Genomic DNA, 20,991 nt, shown 5'->3' with positions numbered 1-20,991 from the left:
AATCCCAAATTCTGTGTGGACTCCGCTGTTTGTCTTGCAGCATTTGTAATTGTTAGGCATTTCTTCTGGTCACAGTGTTCCTGTGATGTCACCCATCAGCACAAGTGAGTTTTATGCAAAAAACCACACATGGAAATAAGTGTGGACAGGGACATCTGGTACACAAATATGATTATGCAATCAGATGGGGGAACACATGCAAGGCATAATGCAAATACTAAGAGAAGACCTTCTTTTGTTTAACTTTGTTTAGCAGAATTTTGAGGTTGTTCAGCCATAAAAGGAAGGACTTCAGTCACTTTTGTTGGTGATACAGTAGCTCTCTGCTTTTTATTCAGTTAACGTGTTTCAAACTGGTGTCTGGGGACCCTCAGCTCAGAGTGCCAACCTTTAAAAAAAAGTGCTTAATTGTACTGAATGTGCACATGTTAATGTATATCAAATCTTAAATATCTTATAAAATACTTGCAGATAAAATAATATTATTGAAATAAGAGGCTTCTTAGGTGTACTTAAAGAGAGCATTCTTTAATGACTGTTTCTTATCACACTTTTAAAAACTGCACTTTGTAATTTCAAATTAAATGTTTTACTTTAAAGTACACTTTAAATCATTGTTTTCATTTTCTTTTGTTGTTATGTAAAGAAGTACTCTTATTTAGATGTGTTGACTAACATACTAAAGCACATGTAAAGTTGCTTATAATTTTAACTGTAGAGTATACTTTTATATACATTAAATATACTTTAAATGTACTAAATTGCAACTTCATCATGTGTCATTAGAAATATTTTTGAATACAGGACTTTCAAGTTTCAGTAGAAATGACCTTAAATTATATTTTTGGTTTACCAAATATGCTTCTCAGTAAAATCAACAGTACACTTTAACCATATTTCTAACCATATAAGACAATAGAATTATGAAATTGCATATAGATATGAAGAGTTTATTTACAAAAACAGATAACTCTTTTTGGGGATCTTTTTATTGTGTTAGTTAGCTGTATTTTTATTTTTTTTAGTTATTATTATTTAATCAAAACAGTCCAAATTTTGATTGATATTAATTGGAATGCAAGATAAAAAAACAATAACAACAACAACAAAAAACATGATTTTTGAATTATCTGAGTTATCAGTTATGTTTTTTTTTGTGTGTTTTTTGCAAATGAACTCTTCATATGTAGTTTAGTCCTACTTAAAGGGATAAATCACTCAAAAATTAAAATTCTTCTTTTTTTCTTGCCTAACATCACACTCTTCTCATATAGTATACATTTGTCTTTATGCAAGCAGATACAGCTGCCTTAATATTTTAAGGAGAGCATATATGTGGGGCTATTTTTGTGTAATGCGTCTGTCTCTGGGAAAATGTTTCTGGGCTCCTCAGTGATGTGTGATGTTTCATCCAATCAGGGCTCTTTTCCAGTAATAGTTTTGTTAAAACTGGATTGATTCTTCTTTCCTCACACGTCTTCTCTTAAATAAGAGCAAGGATGTGATCCAAACGAATACCAGCACCATTTGCCATATCAACAGCCTGCAACCTAATAAGCGTGTCAAGACCGGTGAAAGCACACCACCGTAAACAGAGCCCTACAGATGCCCAGACATGCACATGCTTGCACGTACAGACAGTTAGACAGGATAAAAACTTGATGAGTAATATTATTATTTATTAATCAACAATAGAAAGTCTTGTTGACAGGCATTTAAGACCTTAAAATTGCCATAAATAATAATTATCATCAGTTGTCTGTCTGGATATGCAATAAACTTGCATTGAACTACATAGAAAAGCAGAAGTTTAAAGCTGAGTTTAGCTGGACAAAGGGTAATTGTGTGTCTCTCCCTGCAGACCCGTGTTTGACAGTCATCCCTCCATGTATGAATGAAGCCGACCGCTTCAGTTTAGAGGCACTTCGGCACATTCACAAGCAGCTAGATGACGACAACGATGGAGGAATTGAAGTGAATGAGAGTGTAGAGGTGAGCATATGTTGTTTAGACCTTAAAAACGGCTTTTCCTTAATACTTGCATTTTATTTAATATAATAAAACATGTGTTGGAGTGTGTGGACATGTTTCTGTATGTGTGCATGCATTTTGTGAGGGGGTCGGGGGGCTTAAAAACAGGTCAGCAAAGCTTAGACCTACCGGGGACCTCAAAGGGCAAAGTTGACATTGGTTCTTGCCTGCAAGAAGAGACTATTGACATATGAGCACTTCTCCCATAGGGCTACTACATTACTATGTGTGTGTGTTTTGGTGTCTATATGATGATTTGGTGTGTAAATCCATGCATATTCATATAGGATTTGTATATAATTTGTTTTAAATATGTTAATGGCTTTTTGCATGGTATAATAGGCATGTTATCATGTCACTTCAATATGCATGGCTTCCTGAACGTGATCTATACATGCAACACATTCTGTGCCAGTTAAATATAATCTTGTCTGTGACATGATTTACGTGACTCTGAATGCTAATTGCCATTTTGTCTCACAGAAGGTGTTTAGATTTATTATGTTCTAACAAAACAAAATTATTTTTTAAATAAAATGAATCTACAGCCATATGATTATTTATGTGGAATTACAATATTATTTATTTATTTATTTATTATTAACTTGCGCTTTGGAAAAGCACTTTATGAATAAAATGTATTCTTCTTTTTCTTATTATGACAGTTTATCATAAGATTATTTTCATTTATATTGTCATGAACAATGAGCAATGAACATTTTTACTAATTTATTAATCCTAAGTTAACTTAATTATTCATAAAATTAATAGTTAATTCATGTTTGTTCATGGCACATTGTTAATTTAATATAAGCTTTAAATGTTAAAAATGAATTAGTATATACAGGTGCATCTCAATAAATTAGAATGTCGTGGAAAAGTTCATTTATTTCAGTAATTCAACTCAAATTGTGAAACTCGTGTATTAAATAAATTCAATGCACACAGACTGAAGTAGTTTAAGTCTTTGGTTCTTTTAATTGTGATGATTTTGGCTCACATTTAACAAAAACCAATAAAATAAAACCAATAAAAAAAACATTTTTAGTGAAATGTTGGCCTTCTGGAAAGTATGTTCATATACTGTACATGTACTCAATACTTGGCAGGGGCTCCTTTTGCTTTAATTACTGCCCCAATTCGGCGTGGCATGGAGGTGATCAGTTTGTGGCACTGCTGAGGTGGTATGGAAGCCCAGGTTTCTTTGACAGTGGCCTTCAGCTCATCTGCATTTTTTGGTCTCTTGTTTATCATTTTCCTCTTGACAATACCCCATAGATTCTCTATGGGGTTCAGATTATATATACTAATTTATTTTTAACATTTACATTTTTTTAACTGTCTGTAGCTCAAAATTAGCCTAATTTTGAGCTACAGACAGTTAAAAAAAAAGTGGAAAATGTTTATTTTGGTAGAGTTTTCACAGGGTCTGTGCGAGAAGGCTCACTGGGGGAAACACATACTTGCATAAAGCCCGAGGCCAGCTGTGTGCCAGTGCGTCCGTGCCGAGGGGGCCTTGGTCAGGGAGTCATACAACTGGCAGTGCGAGGACTCATGAGAAGCAACAGGTCTACCTGGGCTTCCCCGAATCAACTCCAGATCAGCCGGATCATCTCGGGATGGAGTCGCCATTCTTCGGGGAACGTGAGCTGTCGTGAGAGCGCGTCGGCTGCACGATTGAGCTCTCCCGGAATGTGGATGGCGTGCAGTGACTTGAGCTGCGTCTGACTCCAGAGGAGGAGATGGCGGGCGAGTTGTGACATGCGACGTGATCGTAGACAACCGTGATGTATGAAACGGTCGCAGTGTTGACTGTGCGGACCAACACGTGCTTGCCAAGCAGCAGCGGCCGGAACCGCCACAAGGCTAGTAGCACTGCCAGCAACTCGAGGCAGTGATGTGCCAAAGCAGTCAAGACCCTGTCCAGAACCCTGAGGCTGCCTGCCTGTTGCATGTAGCGCACCAGCCTGCACTGGAGGCATCCGTCGTGACACCAACATGCCGAGACACTTGTTCTAAGGGCACTCTGGCCCGTAGAAAGACAAGGTCCATCCAGGGGCTGAATGAGTGGCAACATGTTGGCACGATGGTCACGCGAACTGTACCATGGCGCCATGCCCATCTCGGGACTCGGGAGTGTAACCAGTGCTGAAGTGGTCTCATATGCAGCAGTCCAAGCGGTGTGACTGCGGCTGCGGATGCCATATGACCCAGGAGCCTCTGAAAGTGAACTCGGGCAGTTCAGCACAGACTGGGCACGCTTGTTGGTGAGACGCGCCGTCATACTCACAGAGTCTAACTCCATACTGTAAAAAGAGATTCTCTGCACGGGGGAGAGCTCGCTCTTTTCCCAGTTGACCCAAAGTCCCCACTGGCTGAGTTGCCGGATCACTAGGTCCCTGTGATAACAACTGTTCTCACGAGCGGGCCATGCTGGGGATAGTTGAGGATCCTGATGCCGGGGGGGGGGGGGGGGGACAGGGAAAGCCCGAAGGGGAGGATCTTTTACAGCCATGCCCGACAAAGTCATGAGGACGCCGCTGAACCTGGGGGGGGGTCGCCTGTCCGAATGAGCCAGCGGGACGGGTTGGGCAGCATGAGCCACGCCCCCAAACTCCGTGCGAGTGGCACCAAAGGGACAATCGACATACCCGCAGTGGTGCAGCGGTGGGAAGTCGTGCTGGACAGCCCAGAAAGCACCGTGTTCTGGCTCATCACGGCAGGGCTCCACGTGTCCCATGCATGGGAAGGCATTGTGTCCCCGAACTGCAATCGCTTGGCCGCTGGCAATAGTGGGTGTCGTGGGCGAGAGTGAGAAGGCAGCGCGTCGCTCACTGTCAACCCAGGAGCCTGATGGCCCAGAGGAAAAGCAAACTGCTCTTTGTTTGAGAATGTGGTTACCCTTGGGCCAGCAACGGAACAGAACAAATGAAACAAAAGATTCTCCATCCGGCCCTCTTCCGGGGGAAGGAGTGGCGCTCTCATCGTCATCTCCGGAAGAGAAGCAGTTCCTCACATCTCTGGGCTGTCTGTGTCAGGGCCGCCTCGTCATCTTCCTGGAGGACTTAGCAAGCAAGGCTTGACACACCGGCATGGTCTTAGCACGGGGCGAAGCAGCCGCAGGAGGGCACCCTCGGCAATGGGCAGGCTGAGGCGTGGCCTGCTGCGGAACTGTGGCAGGTGGAGAATCACTCCGGGGCTGGATGTGCTGGATAGCCTCAGTCTGCCTCTGTACTGCCGAGAACTGCTGGGCGAAGTTCTCGACAGCGTCGCCGAATAGCCCAGCCTGGGAGATAGGAGTGTTAAGAAAGTGCACTTTGTTGACGTCACTCATCTCAGCAAGGCTGAGCCATAGATGGCGCTCTTGGGCCACAAGTGTGGACCGCGCCGTGACCTTCGTCGCCCGGAGAGCGAAGTCGGTCGCCAAGTGCAGCTCCTGCATCAACCCCGGGTCGGTACTACCCTCGAGCATTTGTTTGAGTGCCTTGGCTTGGTGGACCTGCAGGATCGCCATGGCATGCAGGGCAGATGTTGCTTGGCCCGCAGCACTGTAAGCTTTGACGGTGAGAGCCGCTGTCAGCTTACAGGCTTTGGACAGGAAACGAGGACGATTCCTCCAAGTGGCGGTATTTTGCAGGCACAGGTGCACCACAACGCACTCTCCACCTGGGGAATGTCAACGTACCCCCTAGCCACCCCACCATCAAGGGTAGTGAGGAGGTGGACGAGCGGCTTCCGGGCCAAAAAACGGGGTCGTCCATGACTTCATCAGCTCCTCATGCACCTCCGGGAAGAAAGGAACCGGGGCAGGCCATGGTCGCGAGCCACGACCTGTGCCGAGAAACCAATCATCTCACCGCAAGGGCTCGGGACTGGTAGGTGTGCAGGTCTCCAGCCCAATGGTCACAGCAACCCGGGAAAGCATGGCCGTCACTCTGGGTCTGATTCGGCAGTGGCGACAACACCCGGGGGGGGGCAGCCCCGCCGAATCTTCATCCTCAGAAGATGATCGCCCATCCCCCGATGCTGCGATCGACATCTGATCCTCTATCGCCACACCGAATTAAATGCTGGGCACGCCGTGAGACGGCACAGCAGAATCACCGGGGAGCCGCACAGAACAGCTCCTGCGGGAGGGGTGAGAGGTCCGTGGGGACTGGCCCAGCGAAAAGGCTCTCACTGCAAACTTCAGATCGCCCAGAGGACTAGCCGATGGTTCTCTGCTCGTGGCAGAGAAGCCAGTGCAGGTAGTGACAGAGGGAGCCCCTCCCATCCCTGTGAGGAGAGAGAGGCGCGAACGCAGCGCTGCCATGGTCACACTCTCACAGTGAACGCATGAACCATCCATGAACGCAGCTTCAGCGTGCTGGATGCCCAGACACCGAAGACAATGATCGTGGTTCTCGACAGAGGACAGGAAATGACCGCAACCAAGAGGACACGGACGAAACGGCGTCTTTAAAAAGACGCGAGCCGTCCGTGATCAGAAAGTGCTCTTCTAGATGAAGCACCCAGGGGAATCGCTGAATTAACAGGGATGCCGCTGACTGTGCCGTAACGCCACCCAGAACAGCCTCTTCTTCCAGCAGCAGAGAGAATTCGCCTGGTGAATCTCGAACTGTGTTCATTCACTCGGCTCAGAAGCAAAAATCTGATGAGTGGAAGCACCTGTCGCCTATTTATACCCGTATGCACGGGGAGTGGCTCAGGTATGCAAAATCCACTAGCCAAATTTCCTTGGCGTTTTCTCTTAATCAGAGAGGATTCGGGCTGCCAAGTAAGACCCCTAATGTCGTCATCGACATAACTCAAAGTGACCGACAGATAGGGAACTAATGTTATCCGAACACTGACTTGAACATTAACTCTTTTTGAATAGTTCAGAAGTTATGTTATGAGGTGTGTGTGTTTGTTTGTTTGTGTGTGTGTTTGTTGATGTTTTTGAGGTTTGAATGACGGTTTCACATGTCCTCTTTATTCTCTCAGACGCACTCATCCGGTGAAGTGGAAGTTTCCTTCTTTTATGCAAACTGACACTACTCAAAAGTGATCCCACAATGCACCTCTCTGTTTAATTTACTGCTGACATACACTGCATGGATCACTTACTACCTAAGTTATTTTTTACAGTTTATTGCAGCTGGAAGTAAACAAGTTAATAATTGTATAAAAAATACAAAAAGTTGCCATTAGCCTGTTAAAATAATAGTAACATCCACTACACAAGAGGTAGTAAGTCTTTTGGTTTGTCCATAGTAAACATATACAGATGTCACTAGTGGCCCTCACCATTTCCTTCAAACTCAAGATTGAAAGTGAAGATACTGTTTATTTTCTCTTTTTACTTCTCTGTTTTTTGCTACTCAGCTCTCTTTGACTTTAGTGAGGATGTGACGTATGTTTTGAGGATTGTTTCTGGTGATGGCAGGTGCTCCTGGGCTCAAGAAGTGTTTCGAGAAGAGGCCCAAGAATTTCTCCTTCTTACAGCCACTGAAAGTTGGTGTCCTCTTTCAGGACACAGCAGATTCCTGAATGTGTGTGTGTGAGTGAGACTTTAAAGATGTCTTGTCCCTCATTTGTTGGATATGAGTATGAGCATAGCAACATAATTCATAAACAGAAGGGACAAAAAAAAACGCTGTTTAACAAAATGACATTTTTCATCATGTATGTGCAGCACACAAATATGCAGAACCACAAGAGAGATACACAGACCTGACCACAGAGAGCTTCACGCTTATATAGTATGCTTGTCATATTCGAATAGCTTTATTGTGCAATAAAACTCTGCTCTAGTTATGTATTTTTCTGGTCATCTTTTGAAATTGCATTGTGGCTCTACAAATGTTGTTGTCTGATTATGATTAATCACTTTTGTTTTTCGTCATTTGTTAGTTTTTTGGTTAAAAGCATCTGCAGAATGAATTAATGTCATGTAAGGCGACAGATATTACATTCAAATGTGATGTTTCTCTAGTGTCCTTTTTGCATTATAAATATTTGCATTATATTAAAAGGTATTTTTGAAACCAGTAAACCCTCTGATAGAGTTGCCTGTAACCCGAAGGCAAATAAAACATGATATGGCATGAACTACTTCTTAAGAAGTCATTTTCCTGTGGTCTGAGCAGTAATGTTATCCTGTTGTTCTTCTGCAGTTTATCATAGAGGACATGAAGCAGCACCAGACCAATAAACACAGTAATCTTCACCGAGAGGACCAGCACATCACGGTGGAGGAGCTGTGGAGGGGCTGGAAAATATCAGAAGGTAAAGAAAGATGGACAGAGACAACGTGGGCTGGGTGGCGTGTACAGCACTGTGAGACAGAAAAAATGTTGTTCACTTGTAGAGATTCTGCTGTACTGTTTATACTGTGGTAGATATATTTTGCAGGCATCAATGGGCAGGAAAATTTCATGTTATTTACATGTGAGAGCAAAAAACAGAAACATGGAATAATTTGAAAATACTGAGCAGGATGTGTCCCAAACTAGTCAAGTCAATACAAGAAAGGTCTGTTTTTTAACTTATTTACATCCCAACCTGCCCCATAAATATAAAATTCAGTTGATGAAAGGTGTGCGTATATATTGGCTAGCTATTATTAATTTATGCGTAACTATACCTTTTGTTATTTATCAGTTAAGTTCATTAACCTTAAAAAAAAATCATAATTATGAAATAAGGTGAAGTATCTTTTATTTGTGAAGTATTTAATGGAGCACATTCAACACAATCTCCAGGAATTTAATTTGTGCTTGGTCTTGGGTTTTCCTAGTAGTGATGTCATTAGATGTCTGAATGGAGTGATGTCACTAAATTGAACAAGCTCACACAGACATCTCTAAACAAAGATGGTGTGTTATTATGGAGTGATGTCATCTTACAGCATCAGGCTCTGTTGAAGACACTGGGGCTATCATTTCTCTCTAATTTTAGGGATAAATTATGGTTAGGGTTAGAGATCGGTCTGTGTTTTTGGATAGTAATGTTGTGCCAGGATCAGTAAAAGATGTTGATCTAGGAACATGTCTGATCACATGGCAAAATCACGACAGACAGTGGTGGTGAATATACTGTACAGTGGGGTCCTAACATCTAAGTCTAATGAGTCGTTTTTTCCAATGCTTTAAGATCTAGTCAGATAGAAATTGAAACCATGATATGACCTGGACTAAGGCTCTCCTGACTAAAGTTTTTTTTGTGTGTGTGTGTGTGAAACGTGGCGATGATCCAAAGAGCATCTTAAGCTTCAATGGAATAACGCCTGACCTTCTGTACAAGGTCACTTGATCAATGTCACAAAAGTTACATAGAAAAATGCAGAATCTGAATATTTTTCTCCATTCTTCCTGATTTATTTTTATTTTTTTCAAGTTTTAATTAAATTGTGATTTTTTTTCAGTGTGCACAATCAAACCCTGCTGTGTTTTTACTGATGTACACACACTGACCAAAGGCCAAATATTAAAAGAATACTGAACATTGAGCTCATAAATATTTTTTGTTTTTCTGTTGTTGTTTTTTTGGAGTTTTGTGTTCAGAACATGTTAAAGAATTACAAATTTGTCATTTAAGTAAGTTAATATTCTTTTTTTGGTAGGTTTCTTCTCGCCCCCCTCATTTGAGTCTTTTTCTCTCTTTCTCAGTGCACAACTGGACACTGGAGGATGCAGTTCAGTGGCTGAAAGAGTCAGTGGAGCTTCCTCAGTACGAAAAAAACTTCAGAGAGTTTAAAGTAGACGGCAACATGCTACCTCGGTAAATACACACACTTTTGTCTGTTCATCATGGACTTTCCATTGACTTGCATTGTTTTTATACTTAGTTATAATACTCCTGCTCCTAAACCTATCACAGCCTCACACAAACATTCTTTTTTCATTTATGCAATATTTTTTATGCCACACTTATGTTAAAGTGTGTTAGAACCGAATAGGGTAAAAAAAAAAATCAACAGTTGTGAATTTTTAACAGCAGTGCTTCCCTCTAGTGGTGATGATGTGTCAGTACACAGACAGTAAAGATGTGTATGAGCATTGGGGGTAAAGAAAGGTTTAGGGTGTTGAGTTTCCCCTCAGGGCCACTTCTCCATGACTCATGAAATGATGTCACAGCAGCAGATCACCTTTCACCTGCAGCTATGCTTAGTATGTGTGTGGCAGCACATGTGATCTTTCAGTCATCTAGTACTCACTACTTAAAATTAGTCCTTAGATGCTTGAACTTGCCATTCATGCACACACACATAGTCACATAAACTGTGTTTTGCAGTTAAAGGAGCAATAGGTGATTGTCTTCAGAAACATTTTTTGTTTTTACTTCACTTCGGAACATGGGCTGGAATTGGGAACCTGGTGTAGCCTATTGTAGTAATGTTGTCTCTGGTCTGTGAGTGTAAATGCGTTCAGGGGGCGTGGCTTTGGACGGCGATTGCAGGAAGGGTGGGACGTTCGCTTTCAGTGCTATCAGGCTAAAGTTAGCATTTTCCAAGATCTCCTATTGTACCTTTAAAGCAATTAGTTTTTCACCCCCAAGATTTTCATAGACATTTCAGATAGATTTATTGGAAGCTCTAACATTTCCAAGTAAAGTTTGAAATCCCAAACTGACCTGAAACTGGCTGATTTAGTGTGATCTTGGTTTATTCTTACCCCCTGACCTGCTGTGTTTTTCCTTTCCATTACAGAATAGCGGCCAATGAACCATCATTTATGTCAATGCAGCTAAAGATATTAGACCAACGACATAAACAGAAATTAAATCTAAAAGCGTTAGATGCAGTGCTCTTCGGACATCCACTACGTAAGTGTATTCACCTAAGCTGGAATAAGGCTTGTTTAATTGTTTATGTAAAGGGAAAGTTTAGCCCAAAATTTACATTGTTTCAAACCCATATGACCTTGCTTCTTTGGAACACAAATAATACTGTACGTCACAAATAATGTCGCTCTTTTCAGTGCTGTTAAAATGATTGAGATATGAAGCTTTTAAGGTACAAAAAGAATGCAGTAGTAACACAAAAGTGTCATAAGTAGTCAATATGACTGCATTACCATTCAAAAGTTTGGTGTCAGTACAATTTTAAGAATAATATTCAGCAAGGACACATTAAATTGATCATTGTAAATAAGTAAATTATGTTCTTTGAACTTTGTATTCAGCCAAAAGATGGTGAAAAAATGTATCATGGTTTCTCCAAAAATATTAAGCAACATAACTGTTTTCAAGATAATAGTAATAGTAATAATAATAATAGCATATCAGAATGATTTCTGAAGGATCATGAGACACTGAAGACTGGAATAATGGCTGCTGAAAATTAAGCTTCTATATTAAAATAGAAAACAGTTGTTTTAAATTCACAATACTCAATATTTCATAATATTACCATTTTTACTGTAATTTTAATAAGTCTTCATAAACATATTAGACACTTCTTTCAAAAACTTTTAAAAAGGTTATATTTTTGAACTGTGTAGTGTATGAGCGAAATTCAAAGAAGTGTGAGAAACAGACCAAAACTGGCACTTTCATGAGAGAAACAGTGAAATAATCCGTTAATTAATTGTACGTTTTGAGTCAGATCTTTTCAATGAATCGGTTAATCCATTCTCAAAGTGGGTCCAAATGACTCATTGACAACCAGAATCTGGTTGCAGCATTTAACAGCTCACTGAAATCACTAAAGTTTGGACACTTTCTAACACAAAGCTATGTATAGAAGTATTTATTTTATTGTAATATTTGCTTGTTTAGTGGGTATACATGCTCTCTTTTTCTCTCTTCTTCCTCTAGGTCCTCACCATCACTGGCTGAAGGACTTTGTTTTGATGATTTCAATCATCATTGGTGTGGGCGGCTGCTGGTTTGCATACATACAGAACAAGTCGTCTAAAATTCACGTCTCCAAGATGATGAAAGATCTGGAGAGTCTACAGCATGCTGAACAGAGCCTGATAGAGCTACAGAGCCGGTGAGAGAGAAAGCAAATAACAGACAGTGAGAGAGATATTCTGTACCCTCGAGGGAAGAGGTCATCATTTACTCACCCTCATGCCGTTCCAGATCTGCACGACTTTCTCTGTGGTACACAAAAGGAGAGACTAGCTCCAATAGGTCAAAAAGGCCGTGCAACTCTCACGCTAAAATTTCTGAAGCCGCAAGATAGCTGTATGTGAAAAACAGACTTTTTTCGTCTTCATCCACATCCATATGACATTGTGACGTCAGTACAATGAGAGTACTTGTCATTGAAGTATGGCATTACATTCATAATGTTATATGACATCTTTTGTTTTTTTCTTGAGCTTGGCAGTCTATAGCCCTTTCACTTTCATTATATGGAAAAGAGTTGAGATGATATTTGTTCATTTAGGTTTGGAACAACATGAGGGTGAACAAATTATGAAAGAGTTTTATTATTATTATTATTATTATTTCAAATTGCAACACACCAGATTTCAGATGTGACTTAAATTTCTCTGTGGTTTCATCAGGTTGCAAAAGGCTCAGGAGGAGAACCGGACGGTGGCGGTGGAGAAGCAGAACCTGGAGCAGAAGATGCGTGACGAGATCAACGGAGCAAAGAGAGAAGCCAGCAGACTGCGAGAGCTGCGAGAGGGGGCTGAATGTGAACTCAGCAGACTCAAGTATGCAGAGGAGGAACTAGTGCAGGTAGGAACCAGTATATATCAAATAGAGTTAGTTAGTCTTTAGTGTGATAACCCTTACAAATAAGATGTTCTGTTGTGTAAAGTGTGCTACTGGTATTCTTTTTTTAAACTAAAAATAAGAGAGTATGCTTTAAGTCTACTTGGCTTATACTGAACAAGTATTCAGAAAAGTATATTTTGCTAAGTATTCTAAATATATTATGCTTCAAGTGTAAGCCTGCGCTGCGGTTATGTCATCTGCCCCTTCACATGCCCAAGCTCTTTAAAGCTAAATGGATTCTGATTGGCTCTCAATATATTTATTGTCCTTCAGCTAGAAAAATCTTTGTGAAAGTGACTCCAGAACTATCGTTCCTCTGTGCTGTTATGGTCATAGTTGAGGTGTGGACTTGTTATTGTTATACTTCCTCGGTGTGAATCGGCCTTAAAGGCACAATATGTAAGATTTTTTTATTAAAATATCCAAAAACCACTAGAACAGTTTTATATATTTTGCTGACTTGTGTACGTTCTAGTAAGAACTCTAGCTGCTGCATTTTGGACCAGCTGGAGTTTGTTTATTAAGCGTGCAGAACAACCACCCAATAAAGCATTACAATAATCTAACCTTGAGGTCATAAACGCATGGATTAACATTTCTGCATTTGACATTGAGAGAATAGGTCGTAATTTAGATAAAAGTATGCATTGAAAAAACATATCCATAAGTCAGTAACACTGACAAACAAAATTCTATAAAACTATTTTTATTCAATTTCTAAATTGTAAATTCATTAACAGTTTATTAAAATCCATTAAAAGATTAAACAAACGGCGGTGATAACCTTGCAGGCAGCGCACCGACATACAGCGCTGTTGTGCTGTGGGCGTCCCGAGTTCGAATCCCAGCTCGTGGACCTTTCCCGATCCCGCCCCCCTCTCTCTCTCCCAATTCGATTCCTGTCATTACACTGTCCTATCTAAATAAAGGCAAAATGCCACAAATAAATCTTTTTTTTTTTAACAGATAAAACAAAAAGTTAAGGATATACAAGTATACTACTAGTTCATTGATATTAGTGTACATCCTAAATAAAGTATACTTGGACAATATACTTTTATACTTGAAGTATACTTGTTTTTGTAAGGGAAGCCAGACTTTTGACTACACAGTAAGCAATCTGACATGTAAAACAACCAATCCCAGTTATTTTCTTTACATGATGCATATATGAAGCGTGTGAATCTAAAATTAATTCTATCATAATAACTGACCAATAATAGACCATTTTATGTAGCAAAATGATAATGTTAAATATATTTTCTCAAGCTATTAAAATGACTTTGGGGTCTCTAAGACTCAAAACAGAACAGAAGCATTAATATAATGAGAATGAATTAATAATAATTAATTCCCTAAAATTAAGTAATCAAGACATTAAAAAATGTAATTAATTACTTTTATCCAAAATGTATTCATTCCTGCAGTTTATCATTGCATTTCTATTGCCTTTCATCACTACGGCCCTATTCTGTAAAAACACCACTAGATGGATGCATCGTTCCTCAAGTTGTGATTTCTGTCCTTCCACATTACAAGTAATAAATTACAAGTTCCAAAGAGTGTTTGTGTTTGTTGGCTATTTCCAGGTGCGAATGGCACTGAAGAGAGCAGAGAAGGAGATGCAGTCAGATTGGTCTGTGCCAGAAGCCCTGCAGATGTGGCTTCAGCTCACACATGAGGTGGAAGTGCAGTACTACAACATTAAAAAACAGAATGCCGAGCTGCAGCTCACGGTCGCAAAGGACGAGGTGAGTGATTTATTGTTTACACTTCCTGCCAGGGCAGAAAATGCTTTTTTACCAACAGATTTTAAAGTTGGAGCCCAAATAGTTTGGAAAATATTTACATAGCATCAACTATTATACATTAAAAGTGAAGTTTAATTTTCAGTTTAAATCTACCTAAACATCTCGTTCACTTTCTCTCTCAGTGACTAACAAAAATGAAGCTGAAACTTTCCCCTGTTAATTTAGATTTCTAATGATGTGGTTAAATGACTTTTTAACTACATGGTTTGTTTTGCCGTTTGTTATCTGCATCTGGAATGAGTCATCAGCAGTTAAACTAAACAATTAGCAGTCACTGCAGCACGAGAGATGAGCTTGTGTTCAGTACAACCAACAAATGTGCAGATCACATATGAGCTGACTGGTGCATTTCCATGCAGCATCATTGTGTTTTCATTACTTGTGTGCTTCTGTGTTCATGTTGTGTAAATTTCAGGCAGAAAAGATCAAGAAGAAGAGGAGCTCTGTGTTTGGTACCCTCCATGTTGCACACAGCTCATCGCTGGATGAAGTAGACCACAAAATACTTGAGGCTAAGTAAGCACACATAATTCACAAGCAATCGCTAATGGTTACCCACATTAAATGAAAGCTTATTAGTGTTTTTTTCTACTTGTGTGCTTCTGTGTTCATGTTGTGTAAATTTCAGGCAGAAAAGATCAAGAAGAAGAGGAGCTCTGTGTTTGGTACCCTCCATGTTGCACACAGCTCATCGCTGGATGAAGTAGACCACAAAATACTTGAGGCTAAGTAAGCATACATAATTCACATGCAATCGCTAATGGTTACCCACATTAAATGAAAGCTTATTAGTGTTTTTGCTTTTCTTTTTCTTTTTAGAAAAGCTCTGTCAGAGGTCACAGCCTGTTTGCGTGAACGTCTTCACCGCTGGCAGCAAATAGAGAAGTTATGTGGCTTTCCAGTGGTTAATAACTCTGGGCTGCCCAGCCTCACCGCCTCCCTGTACGCCGACCACAGCTGGGTGGTCATGCCGCGGATGTCGGTGCCACCCTACCCAATCGCTGGCGGGGTGGACGATCTCGATGAGGACATGCCACCAATCATTCCACAGTTCACCTGTAAGATCCTCTCTTTAAGCCCAAGATTGTGAGAAATGGTGTGAAAATTTGACTTTAAATTACTTAATTTTTTAACTAATGTACTGTATGTCTTAATAATGTGCAAGAACTTTTCTGTCGAATCCATTCAGATGCATTTAAAAACATTGCAGGGATACACTTTTTTTTTATATTGTACATTATAGGCTTGTGATGCCTAAATTGCTCTCTAACGTCACACACCGTACCGAGCCGTACCGTGCCGTACCATGCAGTGGAAAAGAGCCAAAAGTCTCAGTTTTCAAATTTTATTTTTATATTAAGAAATTCACACAAAAAAGACAATTTTGTGGCTCTTTAATGTGTTGTGACAGATTGCTGTAGCGCCTCAGTTCAAGTGGCGCATGAACCGATCATCTTTTCCTCTTTACTAGTTAAAGCACGGAATAAACATGAATGAATATCAAAAGGTGTCTTGTTTCAATCAAGGAAAGACATCCATACACGGGATTTTTCAAGTTCAAGTCCACCAATGTTCATTTGCTCTCCTGTCTGGTTTATTTGTCAGAAAAAAAGGCAGATTCGGCGTTATGATTGGTCAGATTGCCTATCAAGCAAACTCTCGGCGAAGAGTGAATTAAGAAACTAGTTAATCATGAGAATTGGTCCATAAACTAAAGTCTTACCTACCATGCGTAAGTGCATAAAGATTTGTCTTTTCTACACAGCTCCTTTGATTCGACCTCCTCTGACCCGCAACAGCAGTGTTTGTCGTTCTCGCAGAAGTCTTATGTCTCAACCCTCGTCCCTTTCTCCTGACCCTGATCTGTTGTCTATGGCCTCGGCCCCACTGGCTTACAGACCCGACGGAGACGATGATCACATCTTCTTCACTGTAGAAAGGAAGGGGTACGTCATCTACAGCTTTTCTTTGTATATATTAATTTATTTAAGATTCTGTACATGGTAATTTGTTAATTTATAACATCACATGTATTTGTGATTCATTTCTATGAATGTGTTTCAGTCACAAGTTCGATGATGATTAATGTTTTTTAAATGTTTTTGAAAGTCACTTAAACTCACCAAGGTTTATTTATATATCAAAAATACAGTAAAAAAGTTATATTGTTAAATGCTATTGAAATTTAAAATAACCGTTTTCTACTTGAATATATTTTAAAATTCAATTTATTTCTGTGATGGCAAGCCATTACTCCAGTCTTCAGTGTCACATGATCCTTCAGAAATCACTTTAATATGCTGATTTGGTGCTCAGTTATTGTCACTTATTATTGGTGTTCAATTATTAATAATGGATCTTACTATTATCAGCGTTGGAAACAGTTTATGCTACTTAATATTTTTTGTGGAAATTGCGATGCCTTTTTTTCGTAGTTTGTAGATAAATAGAAAGTTCAGTGGACAGCATTTCTATGGAATAGAAATAACATTATAAATGTTTTTACTGTCAAATTTGATCAATTGAATGCTGATTCGGTCTTGCTGAATAAAACCATGAATTTCTATATGATAAAAGTACTTAAGCCAAACTTTTGAATGAGAGCGCATCACAGTTTCCACAAAATATAAGGCAGTGAAAACTGTCTTCAATATTTATAATAATAGGAAAAGTTTCTTGAGCACCAAATCGGCATATTAAAAATGATTTAGAATGACCAATGGCTGCTGAAAATTCAGCTTTGCCATCACAGGAATAAATTACATTTTAAAACAGTTTTTTAAATTGCAATAATATTTAAAAATATTAACGTTTTACTGTATTTTTGATCAAATAAATGCCGCTTTGGTGAGCAGTTTAAAAAATCTTCATTATTTCAAACATTTGACTGATCGTGTGTATCTTCTTGATTAATAATTTTTATGCGTTTTGTGTTTTTTAATGTTTCTGTCACACAGAGATCCTCAGGACACATACTCAGATTCAGATTCTCTCAGTTCCTCTTTGGGCAGGAAGCAGTTCTCTGGTCCCTCTGTTCAAAGTACATGTGTTACGGGGACGGATACCCCACCACGTAAAATCTCTCGCGAGGAACTTCTTCTCCTGGTGCAGGAGGCCCAGACTGTCACCATGGAGACCTTACCTCCTCCCACATCCTCCCCTTCATCTCCACTTGACTCCTCTTCATTTCACAAGGGCTCTCCTGACCTTACCCACTCTTCCGTCCTCCCAGAATCTCAAAGTTTAACCTTTCACCCTGGCACCAAAGCTATGGCCTATAATGGCATTCTGGAAAAGTCATACAGCATGGGGCAGCTGCCTGCTGGTGGGACGCCTCCAGAGGGTCAATACCCCTCCATTAGCTCACTCGACATAGAAAGCAAATCTATCAAGGAGCCCAAGCAACTCCAACCCACCTCCTCCCAGGACTCTTGCGATAACGGAGAGAAAAAACGCTCCAAGATCAAGAGCTTGTTCAAGAAAAGCAAAAAGCTGTGAGGAACAGTAGAGAAGAGGAAGAAATGGAGAGAAAAAGAAGCCTTAAAACAAAATAAATGAGGGTGATGCTGTCAACCAGAAGCCAAAACAGTTTTCAGTTTCTTTGTCCTTTTTTTATTTAAATGGAATGTAGCTTCATCTGGCTAGAGTCCTGGGTTGGAAGCCTTTTTATGGTGATTTTTTAGCCTCACACATATGCCTTTAAAGGCCAGAAAATGTCATGTTAACATTTTGCAGAACATGGCCTCTTCACTGTCTTCTGTTAAGTCTCTGTTTTCTATAATGTGCACCCTAATGATGTCACCAGGAAGGGATCAGGAAATATACCAAAACAGAATAAACAGAACAGTCCAAAATTCGCCAAATCTCCAAATTCTTAAAAAAAATTGACTTCCTGGAAATATGTCTTAAAGGGAGGGTTCACCCACAAGTGAAAATTCTGTCATCATTTACTTTCCCTAACCTGTATGCTGTAGTTTTTTACGCAAAATAATTTTTTGAAGAACTGTTACATAGTTCTTGCCATACAACCAAGGTTCATAGTGACCAAGGGCTGTTAAACACAAAAAAGCAACATAATAGTAGCTTATACTACTCATGTGCTATTTTCCAAGTATTCTATCCATCTGCGCTTTGTTTTTAAAGTTGGCCTACATACATGCTTCAGATGGATGTTTGACTTGCACTGCATCTGTTTTTTTTTTCAGCTTCACATTGGTCACCTAGTTAGATTGTCAGTTCACGTTTTAGTGTTTAATCCTGTTCTGTACACACACTAGTAATTTACAAGAGTTACAACTGCGTTTTACAACCAAATTGAATCCTGAAAAATGCAGGTAGTGACAACCACATTTACAACTGTTTTGACTCCTTAGTGTTGCCAGATCTTGCTAGAAAAAACTAAACAAATAACAACAACAACAAAAACAAATAAGAACAAGCCCATATTAAACTTACATCCAAACGCATTATCTTGGAAATAAGCCACATTCCAAAATATAGCGACTTGCACCTGCATCTTTTATTAACTTAATAAACTGGATCATTTATGAGCTGAGCCCAAACAATAAGGCCAAAGAGGCTTAATAAACTTTGCTATAATATATGGGGACCTGGCAACCCTTCAAGAGCGCCCTCTGCAAAGCAGACTTCCAAACATAAATAAAACACATGGCTCTGTTGACGGTGGTTTAGTTAAAATCACTGAATATAACGGTCTTTGGTTGCTGTAATATTACTTTGGTCAAAAATAGAGGATACCAAATGCGCAAGATGACAAAACGTTGTTATGGTTACCATGGTGTCAGTAAATGCAATTTCAAGAGTGAGATCTGTTCCATACGAATACGAATCTGTCATTTAGGGGATTTGCTCCCGAATTTAAAGGGATAGTTCACCCAAAAATGAAAATTCTGTCATTAATTACTTACCTTTATGTCGTTCCAAACATGCAAGTCCTTCGTTTATCTTCAGAACACAAATTAAGATATTTTTTGATGCAATACAGTAATTACAACTGTAATGTTGTCAGGTCCAGAAATGTAGCAAGGACATTGGTAAAATAGTCCATGTGACATCAGGGGTTCAACTGTAATTTTACGAAGCTACACAAATACTTTTTGTGTGCAAAGAAAACAAAAATAACTTTATTCAACAACTCTTCTCCTCCTCATCCCGTCTTCTTCTCTTAGTTAATGGCGGATTGCAAACAACTTTTAGGTGCATACCGCCACCTACTGTACAGGAGTGTGCAACATTATGTCATTTAAAGTGTTTTCATATTCTATTCGTCAACCCTGCATCTTTAATAAATTTAAATAATGCCTCCCATTTAACTCTTATGCCCTCTCCCTCTCCTTCTGTTCCCAGTATCCCCATCAGATTCCGTCCTGCCTCCCGAACCCTATCTTGAAAAACCCGTCTTTCCACCTCATATAATATACAGTGCAGTATGATATGTTCAGCATTTTCTTTAACCCCACAGTTTTCACTATTCCTTTTCCCCATTAAAAACAAGGTGCCATTCAATCCTGTCTGATCCACTCTCAGTCTTGTCATTATAATTTCTTCCCGCCTGGTCCTTTCTCTATAATTTTTAATACTGACAGACTTTTGTATTTTAAAATATCCCTTTCCTTTCCTGTCTTCCTCCCACCATTTCTGCCATATTTCAATACCTTTCTTCTTAACTACTGCTTTTCCTTCTCCTTTCCAGAGTGGAATTGGAACTGTTATTTCCTTTTGTACTGCCTCTTTTGCTAGTTTGTCTGCATTCTCGTTTCCTTTCACTCCCTCATGCGCTGGTAAAAACGAACATCTATACCACCCTGATGTAATCTTAAAGGGGTGGTTGATTGCGATTTCACTTTTTTTAACGTTAGTTCGTGTGTAATGTTGCTGTTTGAGCATAGACAATATCTGCAAAGTTACCAAGCTGAAAGTTCAATCCAAACGGAGATATCGTCTTTTAAAACAGGAAAAGATCAGCCCTTTTCTCAGAGAAGGGACAGAGCGGTGTGGAATAAAGGTCAAATATGTGAAAAATAATGCGTTTTTTTTTTTTAATTAAGCATTAACACATGTTAGACTGCACCCCATAAACACAATCAAGCCTAGAAAAAAAAACAGTGAACCACCCCTTTAACAAACTGTGATGAAGCTCTATAAGTAAGTCTTCTCTGACAGATGCCATTGACTGTATGCTTTTTATGACAGCTAAGGAGTCTGTGCATAATACCACCCTATCAGGTCTGACCTCTTCCACCCACTGTAATGCAATAATGGCTGCAGCGATTTCTGCTGTATATACTCCTCATCCCGTCTGCTGTGGTGCGCCACCATTATGGAGAAAGTATCACGACGCATGCGCTTGCTTCCGCACCGAAGCAGAAGCGCGCGCATGCGTCACGATATTCTGTCCACAATGGCAGTG

General features: G+C 39.9%; 1 protein-coding gene across 1 annotated transcript in view; it reads left to right on the top strand.

The window, feature by feature from the left end:
- The window catches only part of stim2b (stromal interaction molecule 2b), a 48,388-nt gene extending 29,447 nt beyond the window's left edge, over positions 1-18,941 (top strand). Inside the window, exons 2-12 of the mRNA XM_016511356.1 lie at positions 1,862-1,992; positions 8,190-8,301; positions 9,684-9,795; positions 10,724-10,839; positions 11,833-12,010; positions 12,534-12,711; positions 14,340-14,501; positions 14,977-15,077; positions 15,381-15,619; positions 16,327-16,507; positions 17,519-18,941. Coding sequence (XP_016366842.1) covers positions 1,862-1,992; positions 8,190-8,301; positions 9,684-9,795; positions 10,724-10,839; positions 11,833-12,010; positions 12,534-12,711; positions 14,340-14,501; positions 14,977-15,077; positions 15,381-15,619; positions 16,327-16,507; positions 17,519-18,059 — 2,051 coding nt within the window. The 3' untranslated portion in view covers positions 18,060-18,941. The remainder of the gene's footprint in view (positions 1-1,861; positions 1,993-8,189; positions 8,302-9,683; positions 9,796-10,723; positions 10,840-11,832; positions 12,011-12,533; positions 12,712-14,339; positions 14,502-14,976; positions 15,078-15,380; positions 15,620-16,326; positions 16,508-17,518) is intronic.
- The last annotated feature ends 2,050 nt before the right edge of the window (positions 18,942-20,991 follow it).

This window comes from Sinocyclocheilus rhinocerous, unplaced genomic scaffold (assembly GCF_001515625.1).
Source record: "Sinocyclocheilus rhinocerous isolate Xijiao unplaced genomic scaffold, SAMN03320098_v1.1 scaffold611, whole genome shotgun sequence".
In the NCBI taxonomy this organism is placed as follows: domain Eukaryota; kingdom Metazoa; phylum Chordata; class Actinopteri; order Cypriniformes; family Cyprinidae; genus Sinocyclocheilus; species Sinocyclocheilus rhinocerous.
Note: the sequence above shows the minus strand (reverse complement) of the source record. Positions and strands in the feature narration are given on the sequence as shown.